Consider the following 15173-nt stretch of genomic DNA (forward strand, 5'->3'; position numbering starts at 1 on the left):
CGGTGATAAGCTCTTTTTATTTATAGCAAGCTGTCATTTTAGTCACTTACTTAGTCGATTCTACAATGTAACCTTTACATTTATATAACAATTGGCACGGCAATTGCTTCCTGCAAAAGAAAGCCAGAGGCAAAACAGAAGTACTCCATCCTTCACTCGGCGAATGATAGTTTTATATACAATACAATCGATAGTGCAAACGTTTTGGCGGATCAGCCATTAATTTTGTTTATACGAATGATTTGGATTGCTACCTGTATAGATGCTTAAATTAGAATCAATGCTGTAGACGCGAAGAAAAGACGCATGCAATGATGGCTAATGTGGAGCTTGAAGCGAATCCCACGGCAAGCACCTGTTGCTTCCATAGCTATACGGAATTTGTCGGGTTTGTTTTAGCCAACTTTGAACTATTTAAACGATAAAAAAAAATTCATTGATGGCTTAATCAGCGGTCATTATTAATCTATTCTACACATTTTTTCTCCCAGCCAAATATAACGCAAACGTTCAAACACAAATTGGCTTTTTGGTCGGCCAGATTTTGCTACTTCAAATGCTCTTAGCTTTTTAGATTTCAAAACCCCATGTATCGTATTAATAAATTCTAGTGCTAATCGTCCGCCCTCGTCCCGGCTTTCTCAATTGCTAAGCGCTTACTTAAACTATCTCTATACGCACTCAAAGCGTATGACCTTTAATGAACATAGTTGTCTGATGAAAGATCATTGGTTAGATCAATCGCGATTACAAAATATTATTCTTCAATAATCTTTTCATTTTCTATGAAAAACTTCTACAGGCGCAAACAAGAGAAGCAGAGTAGTTATACAATATAGCATATGTTGACGATGTTTTGGCACCTCTGACCTCTAGATCCAGTTCTATGTACCTTTATATATAAGACATAGTTAAGCCCCTTAAGGTAGAACGGCATATTCTGTATGTGTACACATATATCTTTAAAAAATTATTTTTTAAAAAGCACTGTTCCGGTAGTTGATAGTATAATATTCCGAATTATCGTTATTCGGATAGCACGACCAAACGGCGGGGTTGGGGGGAGGAGGGGGAGGGGGTGGTTGGTAGGCCGGAACATCATGGCCCTGATAAAAAAAATGAACGATCGAGACAGCAGTACTTTACTCTTGTCCGAAATAGTGGAAAAGATAGCGATAAATGGACTATGGCCAGTTATGCCGCACCGACTGGCGGGATTTTGTTGCGAAGTTGTACAGGTTTAAAACAGCGGCCCAAATTGCACTACGCCGTAGATACGTAGCAAAAGTAAGAGGCAGACGACAAATAGACAGACAGTAAAATTGTTGAGACGCTTTTTGTAAACGCCCAAACAACCTTGAAGCATAACGCTGTTTTTTTGTTTATTTAAGCGGTTGATGATGATGATGGTATCTTTGCTATTGTCACTGACACGCGATCTGGCCGAGGTCAAATAGTTTTACGAAACTGGTGGAAAAATAAAAGTATGTATTCGCGGATCGTTGTGCCTTTGTAAGTGAGTGTGTTTCTCTATAAAAATTTGCAATTTACAGTATTTATTTGTCTGGGGCATGAGCGTTGCGGGCTAACTATTTTTTCAAGTCGCCACGAAGAATTATTACACCTTAGTCGATGGGCTTCACCGATTTGGTTATTGCACTTCAATAAGCATATGGCTTAACAGTTTTGTATAAGTGAAGTCGCCTTACTAGTTCAAAGCAAAAGAAAACAATGTAAGGTATAATCAACGTTTGTACTTATTACAGAAATATAGCAACTTGTGATCTGATTTGCACGCATAGTATGCGAGAGAGTGTATATGCGTATACGTTGATAGATCGGTTACTTCATGCACCTTGCAAACTTTTTTTTCTCTTTTATGAGGAATAGAGCGGTTAGTCAGAGAGTCTGCTTCTTCATATATTCGATGTTCCATCCCGGATGATTGAGCTTATGAAACAAAAAACGTTTGCTAAAGATCCAGTGTAACAAGCGAACAGTGCTATATGTAGATAAGCACCGGATTCTGGGTTGGGCTGTTTACTGCTCATTCAATGAATCGCCTTGAAGCTAAGCCAACGAATTTTTTTGCTCTAGCAGGTGATTGCTGATTTCATCTCGCCTCGCTCACTCTAAATTTCGACATCTGTCGGAAATAGTTTGTATATAAGTAAAATCAAAATGCCCAACGGAATGAGGAATATGATCTCCTGCTGTTTAAATGCTGTCAAGCTCGGCGTGCGCTGTGGTCTAGCGTTTGCTGGCTATAAATTGAACTCGGAGCTCTTTAGGTTTATAGGTGCCCCAAAAACTAGGTGGGATTATCACGTGACAGATCCTACACTGGTTTAAGCATACAGTTTTAATCGTAGTGCGTTTGATGTATAAACGACGTATTTACCAATGCATCGATCCTCCACGACGATGCTCATACGGGCTAAGTCAGGCATCTGCTCAAAAAATAACGACCGATAGCGGCCTTTTCTGTCGCTTTCTGACAACCGTCAATGACGTCCAGAAGCGGGACAGCGGTCGCGGTGTCAGACATCCTGACCCCTTGAGAGCCCTTATCGCCGGCTTTTTACATCCTTAATTTTTGACAGCCACATGATGACAGCAACAACAAAAATAATAAACAAGCCCCAAACCTTTGTATCTACAACAACGGCCAGCGTAACGTGCGTTTCTTAATTATATAATACCATTATGTTACACAGACAACTAACTGACAGCGCGACGGGGAGCTTCGGAAGGTCAATCCGGCTATAAATTCAACACACACTATAGGGAACGCCGCTTGAACAATTCTCACTAATGTCAATAGGAGTGACTATAATTTTTGCGATGCAAACACTGTTAGCAGCGACATGAAAAACCCTGACAAAAACAAGTCAGGCTGGAATAGGCAAAAGAGATGACTTCGTATAGTTCATGGACTGAACGGCTTTCGCTCTCGGTAGGGTTAATAGCGTGTGACCATGACCAAATAGCAATGCCTTTTTCGTGGACAAACGTTCAAATACACTAGCAGACCGACGGCTAGCTTATATTGTATTCTTTTCTCACTCAGACCTTGATATGAAGTGATGGATTTAGAGATGCATTAGCTGGCTCAAGGCCAAAAACAGGTTGAAGCCGTATGTATACGTCATGCTCATTCTTCTCATGTTTACTACAAGTACTGTACGAATAATCATAGCCAGCTGGGTAGTTATGGCTATTTTAAATCCCATATAATAGCCCCAGTTAACGGGTATGCGACACAGATGTGACAAAGCGGGACATGGTCATTTCTGTAATGTTGGTGTACATCATAAACCCGTTTTGTGCACGCGTCAGTCGACGCAGAAACTGACATTTAAACAAACGTCTAACAGCGTTATGATTTAAGAAAAAAAAAACAGGCACACTTGGCCTTCGATGATTGCTTACACGGCTAGGACCGCCTCTGGGAAAGCAAGCATTCGTTTCTTAAACCTCTCCATGAGAATTAACCTACAAAATATGTGTCATATAAAGAAAGGTTTCCACATAGCTTGTATCTGGAAGGTAATACCCATATATTTAAGCCCGTGTAAAAACCTGTCTTAAGGCACCCAGCAATCCAACAACTAGAATGACGTCAGCCGTTAGATTCCGGCAGCGGCAGTAGCCAGCACATGAAATCGCTATCTCGAATCAGCTAATTGCAAGTCAGGTACTCGTATGCGTGAGTTTGCTGAGAGAAGTCTACATTTAGTATGAAAAGTAATTGGAGGTAAACTACAACTAGTGACTTCAATGATGGCCAGTTGCCAGTTCGTCCAACAAATTGTCGTGTTTGTACTCTAATGGTCCGTTGTTGAGATAAGTTTGGTTGCTGCATACAGGCAGCCACAAAACAGCTCATCTATTTAAAATTGAACTATCGAAACGTATGAACGCATGCATCACGTTAAATGATGATACCATGTGCAATTAGAAGTTTATTCATGTTACTTTCAGCAAAAATTTGTCAATTCACTTCTCATTTTTATTGGCAACGAATGACGTTGGAAGACGAAGTCTCTTGCTGTGAGGTTATCAGCATCGCAATCGTTTCCTGCTTTCTCCTTCAGAAAGAACTCGGATTCACACAGCATCTTGTATCCCAAACGGCGAAAGATTACCGATTCTTGGGAAGCTGCGTGCTTCCCTCACCTATCTTGTTACATCGTAGTGAAAGCAGTAAGAAGCGAAGCTATTGAGATTGGGCATCAAAATCACTTCAATAAAAAAGGTGTTAGACATTTTAATGCTGACCTGTGGGGTAAACTCATAGTGTATGGACTCACCATAACATTCAGGTAATAATGAGGAGCAGCAACTATTGTAAACTATCTCGGGGCCATACATAGGGGGAGATTCGAGTTGGTTCTGCATTGTTAGACTGCCCTGGACGTAAGTCCTTGAAGATAAAAAGCTGCGCGTTAGAAAATAAATCAGACAATACTTGTTCACTGATCGCTGTTGTTTGTCTGCTAGCCTCTAGAGTAATAGCCTACCCTGGCTTTTAGACACAAAAATTGTGTATATCTTACGGAATGATCACGGCAACCATTACTATATAGATAAAGGTTTTGAAACAGGCAGATAATTATGTTTTATATAATCCTTAATTTCATTGGTGCGTGTAACAAGATATAGCGTAGAGCACTAGTGCCTGTTTTTAAAAATACGTACTTGTAGTAACATATCAGATTTACAGATGAAACTAAGATCAACAGTGTTTGTTTTTTTAAAAAAATTTTGAGGCTGTGATCAGCTGGCACTAATTAGTCTCGACTCCACGTAGCCAATTAAGGAATAAACATATTCACTACTGGGGCGAAGTCAAACGCCTGCGACCAGGTAATCGATATAGGACTTTAATTTGCTAATTCCAATTTTTCATTCAGCGGTAGTAAAATGTATCTACCGCGAAACAGGGCCCTTAGGATCAATGGGTGCATACCAAACCCTATTGCAGGTGACGGGTGTACATACACAACTTACGTCAGCTTGAAAATTCTGTCTAAATTAGATTCTTTTTATTCGTATTAAACTTTTGAATTTAACCTGTTGAGTAAAAACGGTTCAACTTTTATATGTCGTAAAAGACCTGCACGATAAAATATGTCTAGTTTAAGATCCAGACCATTACTATGCCGTTTCCTAGAAAATCATAAATACATTATATATGTGTTCGACAAACACTGAGTGTCGTTTTTACCTAACGCCTAATGCATGTTCTTATAATATATCACCAGCGGATATAATATCTTATTATATCCGCCGATGGCTGTTTTGTAGCGAGCCTAATATCAAGGGCAATTCTGCGTGAGTCGCGTATTCGAATCTAGATACCACATGGTGGTATCTAGATATGTGAAGATGTTTCATAGAGATCTAATGAATGAATATCTACTCTAACGAATCCGCATACAAGTTTCAAAGCTGTTAATGTGCGGTCCTAGAATCGAAAAAAACCGCGGAGGCGGAAGTGTAACCTGAATCGCACCAAAGGTGCAGGCCTAAATTATGTAAAGGATATGAAACGTGCACGAAAAATGATGGACATTACTTGAGGCACTTGACCTGTTGGCAAAAGCGAGCGATGTTTCTTAAATGAGGTAAGATGCTACAGTTAATGCTAACACTGCCAAAACTGAAGAGTCGTGGTTCAAGTCTTAAGATACTCGAGAACCGGAAACTGTGACTTAGGGTAGGTCAAAGAAAAACGTTTTCACCACTTAGTCATTTTTGGATCAGTTATACTACCAAGTGGCCATTCTTAATCATTTTGCCAAAAACAGTTACATACTTCGAGATTCACTAGCGATTTGTACGAACACTACTCAAAGTGTTGTTGTTTCTATAACTGTTCCCTCCAGACACTTCAGTTTCGACGGACTGTATTAGAGGTCATTACGTATGCAAGAAATCCAAGGAAGCTGAACACCGCCTTTCAAATAACAAGTTACGACACTGAGAAAAAATGGCACAACTTAGAAGTATTTTGTGTTATCTTTTGAGAAAGCAAAATACAAGATAGGTTGATGTCGCCATAAATGTCGTGCGAAGTCACTCCATAAGCCCCATAATTTCCACGACATGCTTATCAAAGGTATCTTTTTTCGGCTCTGAATTACTGCTAACGGTCGTACGTGTTCGACTCGATTCACATCGATCCGTGGAAGACCGCTTCGTATCAGAGGCACCTTCGATGGGCTGAAATTCACTGGACTTAAGATTTTCTCTGAACGCACCTCTAGTCGCGTAGTTCTGCAGTCGACCCTGTGCGGCAGCCTTCGCTTCGCTGTCGCGTCGCCATCTTGTCCATGCTTGCCCTAATACTTTCTCCTCTTCGGTAGGCTCTCTGAGCTTGTACTGGTAGTAATTTGACCAGGGTGTCTTTTCCCTTTTGCGTGAGCTGCCCGCACTCAGAGTACCATAATGAGCCAACGGCTTGAAATGACTGCGGCCAAAACGTATTGAATGCCTGTTGAACGCTAATGGATACACCTGTCGGCGTCTACAAGTTTGCATAAACGGGTTGACAGGGTAGAAGGCACCTTGCCCACTGTAATTTGTATTCCTGCAACTAAATGTGCAGTCATCGTCGTCCGAAGAATAGGAGAACCTCTGATCGGTTAGTGTGTACATCACTTTTTTGAATCTGTAGACGATAAGATATATATTCGTTAGGTCTTATGCTGTAGCCACTGCTCTACGTGTACAAAACTACTGTTGAACTTCATCGAATTCACCATGCAGGATTAACTAGTTAGTGAAGGACGGATTGAATGGAGGGCTAATTCCGTGTTATGCATACTATCAGTTTAGCTGACGAGATGCTCGTAAACAAAAAGCCGATTATCGTTGCTTTATTACCAAATTAATTATATATTACCAATGCATATGAAAATAGGATCGACTATTTTTACGAGCATGATCCCACTGAATCAAACTGCACGTGTTAAATAGCCATATTGGAAGGTGGAACCGTTTCTGTCAATCCAATATAACGACGATGTCGTCAAGAATACCGAACACTGGCGTACGTACCTGCTGTGAATTGTCCTACAACTATTAGCACGAGCAGCTATACAGTAAGTATAATTATTATTGTTAGCAGAAGTACACAGCTGGACTATACGTAGTTAGTGGAAGGAAGTAGAGAAAAGAGTTCCGTTAATTTGGAGTGCAAAAATATTACCGAGAGCTTACTCTAATGCTGATAAAGCACTTTCTATTTACGTACATAGTATATCTCTGTTCGTTCCATTGTATGTGTATGAGGAATCTGTAAAAGATGTAACAAGGATAACTTGCTTCAGCAGACGTTCGTTCACTTTGCGTGCTTGAAATACGGCGTTCTATGGTTCTTTCTGCTCCAGCATATTCTGTTGTTCTGTACCGGTCAACGTAAGCGACGGACTAGTGAATTATAAGCGGCAGTATTTTCTTAGTTCGATAGGATGCCGTAGTCAACGCCGCCTCTCGAAGTGGTTTCAATAGTTGGTAATAGTGTGTATCGGAAGTTATCGTATATTAGGTACCTGTCCACCTAAATATTGACGCCTGGTACCCGTTGCTTCAGACGAAATGGGGTAGCTGAAAAATATAGTCCAATAGGTAAATGGCATGTAAAGTTCAGCTATTTTCAGGCAACATCTAACGAGGTTTATCAGTAAAAGCTTACCAATTGTATTGTTAACTAATCACTGGTACGCAAAGACAGTCCATGGGGTAGGTGGTATTTTGTACTAGTAGCGAATATGTAAATATGGTTGATGAAGCTGGGTATTTATTTGTGCCTAATTGATCTCATTTCGACAATTCTTATTATTATAAAATATTATCAATCGCATTTCATTTAGATAAAAGCTGTTAAGTATTTCTTTGTCAGTCAACCGACGAAAGTAGTAGGCGCCCATCGGTTACCCCACAGTTGTGTCAAACCTATCGAACCGACGGCACAGGGACTGAGGGACATTGGTGAGATGCGCGACTGGGTTGACCGAATGTAAATTATTTGCCACCGTCCAGCGAACGTTATGAAACAAGATATGGCAGTGGCAATACGACCAGTCGTGCCACCTAAAACCCGCAAATAGACCCAAGCACTGCACTGATCCGCTTGAACTAGTTCAACTTCGTCACGATGTTCGTCATGATGATGATGATAATAACAACAATTGTAATAACCAGAACAACGAATAATTGAAAGCGAACCAGTGTTAAAAGTAAGACTTAGAAAAGCAGTACAAACAAGACAACTACGACTAGGGCTGTGCGGGATTTCGCCCAGTCTACCGCCAAAGCGGCTTGAGTATTTATGCAAGTAATATACTTCGAAGTTGCGTTACGTTGTCGTAATTTAAAGGATGACAATTGCATTTCTGTCGGTCGTTGATAGACGTTTTCTTTATTATCAGCGTCATAATTTACAAGGTAACGTTCATCATTAGCGCTTCGTACTCCGCTTTCAGTATCATACAGTAATGAACATTGATTGAATACACAATGCACCCGTCTCATACATTTTATACATCTATGTAGAACATCTTCATGAATCTAATATACAACAAGCCCAAAAAAGGCCGGCATAGTTTGCAGCGTTTGGCGTGTGGACAATATTGAGAGTTTTTCCATAGAGCTTTTCCTGGGCAAGGAATCGTAGACTACCACTAGCAATCAAGTAGCCGTCAGATGGCTGTAGGCCATAATCTTGATTGTAAACCGCAGTTGTTCGGTGCAAAAGCATACGCTTACATACGCATCTATCGTAAAAACAACACTGATGTTAACAGTACTAACAACCGCGCAAGGTGCCAAGTTTTACATACGTATAATAAAAACAGTGGTCCGCTTCAAATTCGAATGGTAATTAATGGTACAATATACAAGATGAGCCCAAAGATATGCATACGACCACTTGATATTCTAGGTAATTAGCTTGTTAATTGAAACGGCAATTAAAAAATAACAGTAACTAAAGTAAACCATATCAACCGAAGTACTAAAGTATAATACTGAGAAAAGGGCGCAATAAAACGTAACAAACTGTAGCAACAATATTACATGCCTATACAGAACAACTATCTGCGCATAAATACACAAGTATATATATATATATATATATTAGCTTCTATTATTTATTGCCGTTTAGGCAGGCTACACTTAAAATATAAAAAATCATAGGGTTACGTAAAAATGACGTAAAGGAAGATTTAGCCCAACGGTAACAATCTGATTGCATATAGAGGTTGCCATAAGCGGCAATCGTCTTATTGTAATCCATACGAAGAGAATAAAGAGAACATTCAAAAAGGGAAATCATACGAATTGGTCTGTTTGCGCTGAGTCGATCTGAATTCAAGAAAGAATCCAAAGAGCCAACTTCGATTAGAAGTTTTGACTGGAACATACTTATATCTAAACAGACACGTGTAAGCAAGAGAACGAAAGCTAACCAACTTCTAGTATTGAATCTTGAGTGCGTAATGCAAAAATCGCATCCATTTAAAACTATTGACACACGATCGATTTGGTCATTTCTCAGACTAGTACGATATATGCAGGCATACTAAATATATACGAATAAATGAATTATATGGAGTAGATTCACTGGCATTAAATGATCTTTCTTAATTGGCTTGGATAGTACTGCTCTAAGCGGTTATTCTTAGATCGGCATACAAGTGATCTCAAGATGAATCTCGCTAAACAAAACTAGTATGTACAAGGCTGTAACTAGAATTATCGCTTAAGTTAAAAAGTAACTTGGCAGACCTATCTAATGAGGAACATGCTGTTCAGCCAAGTTTCCGGAACAGTGAAGTCATTTGCTTTGTTTCAAACGTGCGATGATAAAATCGAATAAGCATTGACACGACTGATCTGTATCTATTAGACAAATGATAAACGTTAGGATTTTACTAATTCGAACCATATCTAACAGTATGTTACTATACGAAAAATCTCATCTATAGCGTACTGGTCAAAATAAGATTTTTCAATATTGTGACAATGCTTCTTCATGCCGACTGTGATACTGCCTTTAAGCGTTAGAATTAAATAAGAGGCTTTTAATAGTTCGAAAAATAAAGCGTGAAATTCGGTGAAGAGCTAACTATCAAGCAGCAATCCTAAAGATTACTGATCCATCTCCTGCATTTGTATTAAGCTCTCTTCGGCATTTGGCTTTCAGCCTACCCCGTTGTCATAATCCTTATGAAGAAGAAGAACATCTTCACAGCTTTACGCCGCCGTATGTGCAAAACGTCAATCTGAAGGTCCGCATACGCGACGGCTTACTGTACTTGTGGGAATAAATTCGGCTTTTTCTACACTTGAACTGAAAGCATTTGTTTGTTGCCATGCTTCGTGCGTCAAAGATAGAGAGGTCTATCACATAATGTATCTGCGGCTCTTACGACTGCTAATCTAGGGGACGTTCAGAAGATCAGCCGCATTTTGTTGTGCGGTCTTGGGAATGCCAGTCCGTTACCTCAGCCATTGGCGGTGGGCAACAAAAAACAACACATCACATCATAGGCAATAGAAATGGCGTTCTTCAAAGTAATGCAGTGCACCTTACGTTACATGTTTGGCTGAAATTTATTTAAAATACAGCCATTTTTGCAGCACTAACTTCATGTCAGGTTACTGCTGTGAACGGTAGCAGCCTGCGCTGACGGCGCTCCGAAGAGACAGTTGTAAATGCGCCTGCCGGTAGACGGAAGAGAAATAGAAGACATGTTGCTGTTCCCACTTTGGCCATTTCTCAGAGCTGATAAACTTTGATAGAGACGCGTGTACCACTTAGTGGATGACGCTCTCACCAACGCTGCAGCATCTTCTGGTGGTGACATTCTAGATATAGGAAAATCCTAAAATGTCAAGTAAAACGTATAGTTAATGGAAATAATTGGTAAGGTGTTTGTTAACGTACATATACACATTTAATTGCGTTCCACTAGACTTTTTCTAATGCTGAAAAAGGCTTTTTTTTGTTACTTACTTCGACAACAGAAACCCCGACGATCTAAGATTATCGCGCAGACTGGAGAGACTCAAATTGATTTTTGATCACACGGTTCATTGTGCATATAACACGGGTCAATTAACAGGCTATAGGTAACAAATAAAAAGTAGATTTCAAATTGGATAAGCAAAACGTAGTTTTGTTTTGGCATACTAATCAACAAGCGCGGCGTGCCTGTTTCGATGATGGAACGGCCATCGATGATCACAAGCATATGATTGAGAAACAAGTTAATCATGGTTGAAGATTGGCCGATTACTCTCTGTCGACTTTAACCAAAAATAATGTTTGAAAAACATCATCTTGATAGAACGTGTTACTTGTACTGTCAATATATTTTTTAAAACTTCCGCCAAGGGATCTTAATGAGTTTTGTGATACATTGTAGCAAGCGTGCATCAGGTGACACATTTTCCACTTTCCGTTTTGCGAAAGATGACGCCAGTCACTTCAAGTAACGTATGGCCCATGCAGATGCCTTAAGCATTCTAAGCAGGGCACCCTTAGTCACCTGGAACGGGGGCTTTGCTCGGAGGAGAGCCAAGAAATTAACTTAAGTAGATCTTATGTTAAACCACTCGTCATTTACAATAGACTCTTTGGAAATTGTAATCGTTAAGGGATCCACGTAGGAAGGGCTCGCTTTGTATAGTAAATATTTCATTGAGGTCTGTTAACTGGTTTCTGAATTCGTATCTAGCGACTCCGTTACGCATTCAGCTAACTGCCTTTAACTGTGTCTTCAACATAACCGAGTGTAGGTATTGTTGGTAGAAGCCATAAATGCCTTTGTTCTTTAGCTGTATGGTTTTCGGACACAGAGGGTCTCAGCAAAAAGGCCGACAACTAAAGTATAAAAGAGTCAACCGGAGAGAGCAAACAGCAGAAACGACAGGACACAATTGCGATGTTCCACTGGAGCGTTCGACACGTTAACGTGACAGCAGTGCTCGATTTGTGGTAACATTCTCTTGGAACCTTGCTACACACGACAGGATTTCACCATGTTCGAAACCTAAACAACATGCGCTCCTTGAGCAATCTCAGTATGCTCCGTTAATCGCTAATATTACAACAATACTTGCAAAATATATCGGCATAAAGATCATAAACGAACTAGATGGACGAATCTGTACATGCGGAACTATATCCTCTTCAATGAAATTTTTCTATTTTGACGGTAATCAACAAGGTTTCACTCAATCGTATCCAATTTAACTAACCACTTTTGAAGAAGAAGGTGATATTGAAGTAGAAAGGTTAAGTAACTGATAGGGTTTAGCAGTCGCGTACGTCTTTGTTGACGAAGTTTCCTTTTGCTTCAGATCAGCAGAATGGCTAGTTAAGTTAGTTCTCTGAAAAAAGCGAGACAAACAAAAAAAAATGCACTCGTAGATAAAAACAAAACTAGAGCTTTACATTCTAGCTTTTATCAGTATTCTCGGAATACTTACGATCATCTAGGAATGTTTCTATGACAACCCAAAGAATTATGTCAAGCTAGTGAAAAAAAACGTTATAGTCAAATAGCTCGAACAACGGTAAATCACAGATTAGCATGGGAATTTGAGCCCACATGAATATTTTACTATGAACGCCTCTATGTTCCAACAGATGCATGAAACATGTAAATGAGTGGTCTATACTTTTTTAAGGAGTCAGTTTAGCGTCTGATAATTTAAATGTGTTTGTTAATAAATTGCCTGTTTTTGTACAAGATTGGAAATCATAAACAGTATTATACACATAATAATGAGATACTTACACTGGAAACATTTCCGTTGTTCCCCTCTAGGATTTCAGCGAGGATACGTCCTGACTTGTTGAGTGCATTTCTGTCACGAACATCCTTTTCCAAATTATCCTGAGCATTACTTTCCAAATCTGTAGAGGAAATGTCGCTTTCCACATGAAAGTCGTAATTTTCTTCACCGCTAGGTTCACCATTGTCTTCAAAGCTAAGCGGATTCCCGACGGGCGAATCCCCATCAGCAATGGCGTGATGATGCTCCTCTAATCACCAGTTCAATGAATAATAATGATTATAACGTCTATTAGTGGAACGTTGTCACAAAATTTCAAAAATTAAGTAGCCCATTAAGACGCGTAGGCAGAAAACGAGATAATGATAACAGCACAAAATGTGCAGGTCAATGAAAGTAGATAAGTAAAGAATGTTAATAAGGTTTATCGACAACATTTTTACGTGATTTTGAATGATTTTAGAAGCTAACTGCAGTGAACTTCCGAGTTACAAGAGACGCAGCACACCTATCAGTATCGGTGTTCCTTTAGGGCTGAGGCCACCAAGTGGTTCGTCATTGGCATCTTCTTTCTGTTGAGTCTCGAATTCTGTTCGATCAATCTCAGCCTTCACTCGAAGGCCCCGTTTGCCGGTGAACGGATCCGTACGAAGTCCCGCTGTGACGCGCACTTCTGTCTTAGAGCTTTTCTTCCTTACCTGGTAGCGAAAAAACGTCCGACGAAGCATTACTACTAACCATATACAACGAGTATGTGATTAGAGTAAAAAAAATAACTATTCTCTTACAATTTGAACTCGGAGCTTCAAAGTCTGAAACAGCTTTCCTGTTCCTTAGATCATCAGCGTCTACCCTGATGATTTAAGGACAAGCCGCTGTATATAACGAAAAATCGTGATTAATAAGAAATGACCAAGCGAACAAGCTGCAACGAGTAGACACAGCTAGTTACGTGATATAATTTAGCGAATAAACGATTGTTGGTGCTTCTGGGTTCTAAGCTATTTGTAAGCACTTTGACATAAACATAGAATACGAGTTTATCTCTAAGCCAATATATGCTACTTTTGCTACTAGAAGAATAAACTACAAGGTACTCCTTTGTTCATAGTAATGTTCTATACATAATGTTCCAAATTTTGTTAACAAGCTGATGGCAGACAGCACTCGGCTGGAAGGCAGTTTCTATAGAACAACTAAGGCCATCAGCTATTGGTCCGTGAGCCTGTGAATCTGTATATTGTGCTTGGTACTTTCCAATATGTCCCTGAAGGCTTTAAGGTAACCTCCGTAAAGGTCAAAACAAAACTGAGTGCCTTCAATATGGGCGTACATCTTTCAGCTCAGAACGTAAGTAGTATTTCTTCAAAGTAGGCGAAAAAAAATACTAAGATGTACCGAGTAAGTTTAGACTGGCAAAACTTAGATTTTGAAGATAAATATAATCAAGTTCTTTTTAATAAAATATACGTAGACATTATCTAATGGTTGGATATGCAGAGGTGAACCGTAGATCATTCGCAGCATTCATGTTTGCATGTTCGCACTTGATTGTACATAGATGCGAGGATGATCATAGTTTACTAAGCATTTATTGAGCCTTTCAAATTGCGTTTTTATTTAGAATGAGTTCAGAGACATATGCAACTTATACAACAACAACTACAACAGCAACAATAGCTGTTTCACTAATTTTCCACTTAATGGGACTAAAGGTAATAATCTGTTGAGGTTACCTGCTTAATTGTGCCACTGTTTATGTCATCAACGGAGTCATCGAGGAGATAATCTAACGCTTCGTCGATGGCTTCTTGCGCAGAGGGGTCTTCACTCTGAACAAGAGTAGAAACAACACAGAACAGTCATATAGGCCTAGTAATGGAGTCTGATATGGTAGAACCGAATTTAGTACTATTAGCTAACACTTTGATGAAAGTACCTTTTATCAGTTTTAAGGAATTAGTTGTTCGGGGTTCATTTGTGACTTCCTCAAAAGCTTCAATTGTTATGTAGAAACGAACCCCAATTTACACTTGAAATGTTTCCTGTTCAAGTGTTGCTATCTGAACTTTTCCGTTTTCCCAGTATTAGCCATACTTGATAATTCGCTTTATATTCACCTGTCCTCGACGCCAGCCTTCGAGAACAGAGCTCAGCTTGTGTTATCTTTTTCCGCCGAATAATCGGCGAAGAAGGGAGCGCCCTTGACGACAGCCAGCTCGATGGTTTGGGCACGGGTAACGCGATATGCACTTGGCGAAGGCAACATCGCACTCACAAAGCTGTTGACCACAACGGGCGTGCGGACTTGCCGAATCCGAGAAGCCTGTGGAGCCACTCAAACGTTCGATATAAATAGA

The 15173-nt window shown here is 39.8% G+C and overlaps 1 protein-coding gene across 1 annotated transcript; it reads right to left on the bottom strand.

Annotated features, from left to right (window-relative positions):
- Nucleotides 1-8399: 8399 nt before the first annotated feature.
- On the bottom strand, nt 8400-15082 carry LOC111246454 (uncharacterized). Its single transcript, XM_086982781.1, has 7 exons — nt 15056-15082; nt 14934-14969; nt 14550-14645; nt 13322-13511; nt 12816-13063; nt 12274-12405; nt 8400-10895 (listed from the first exon to the last, which is right to left on the bottom strand). Exons 1-7 carry the CDS (start codon nt 15080-15082, stop codon nt 10659-10661), a joined length of 966 nt encoding a protein of 321 aa, XP_086838907.1. The 3' UTR covers nt 8400-10658.
- Nucleotides 15083-15173: the final 91 nt, after the last annotated feature.

The sequence above is a fragment of the Varroa destructor genome, unplaced genomic scaffold (assembly GCF_002443255.2).
Source record: "Varroa destructor unplaced genomic scaffold, Vdes_3.0 BEIS01000003.1, whole genome shotgun sequence".
Lineage (NCBI taxonomy): Eukaryota > Metazoa > Arthropoda > Arachnida > Mesostigmata > Varroidae > Varroa > Varroa destructor.

What these genes read in the sequence shown, in the direction of transcription:
- LOC111246454 (XM_086982781.1), bottom strand. Translation starts at nt 15,082, where the DNA reads ATGTTGCCTTCGCCAAGTGCATATCGC. An exon ending in AAGGCTGGCGTCGAGGACAG is followed by an intron (nt 14,646 to 14,933) that starts GTGAATATAAAG and finishes ACTCTTGTTCAG; the next exon opens with AGTGAAGACCCCTCTGCGCA. An exon ending in AGGAACACCGATACTGATAG is followed by an intron (nt 13,064 to 13,321) that starts GTGTGCTGCGTC and finishes ACTGGTGATTAG; the next exon opens with AGGAGCATCATCACGCCATT.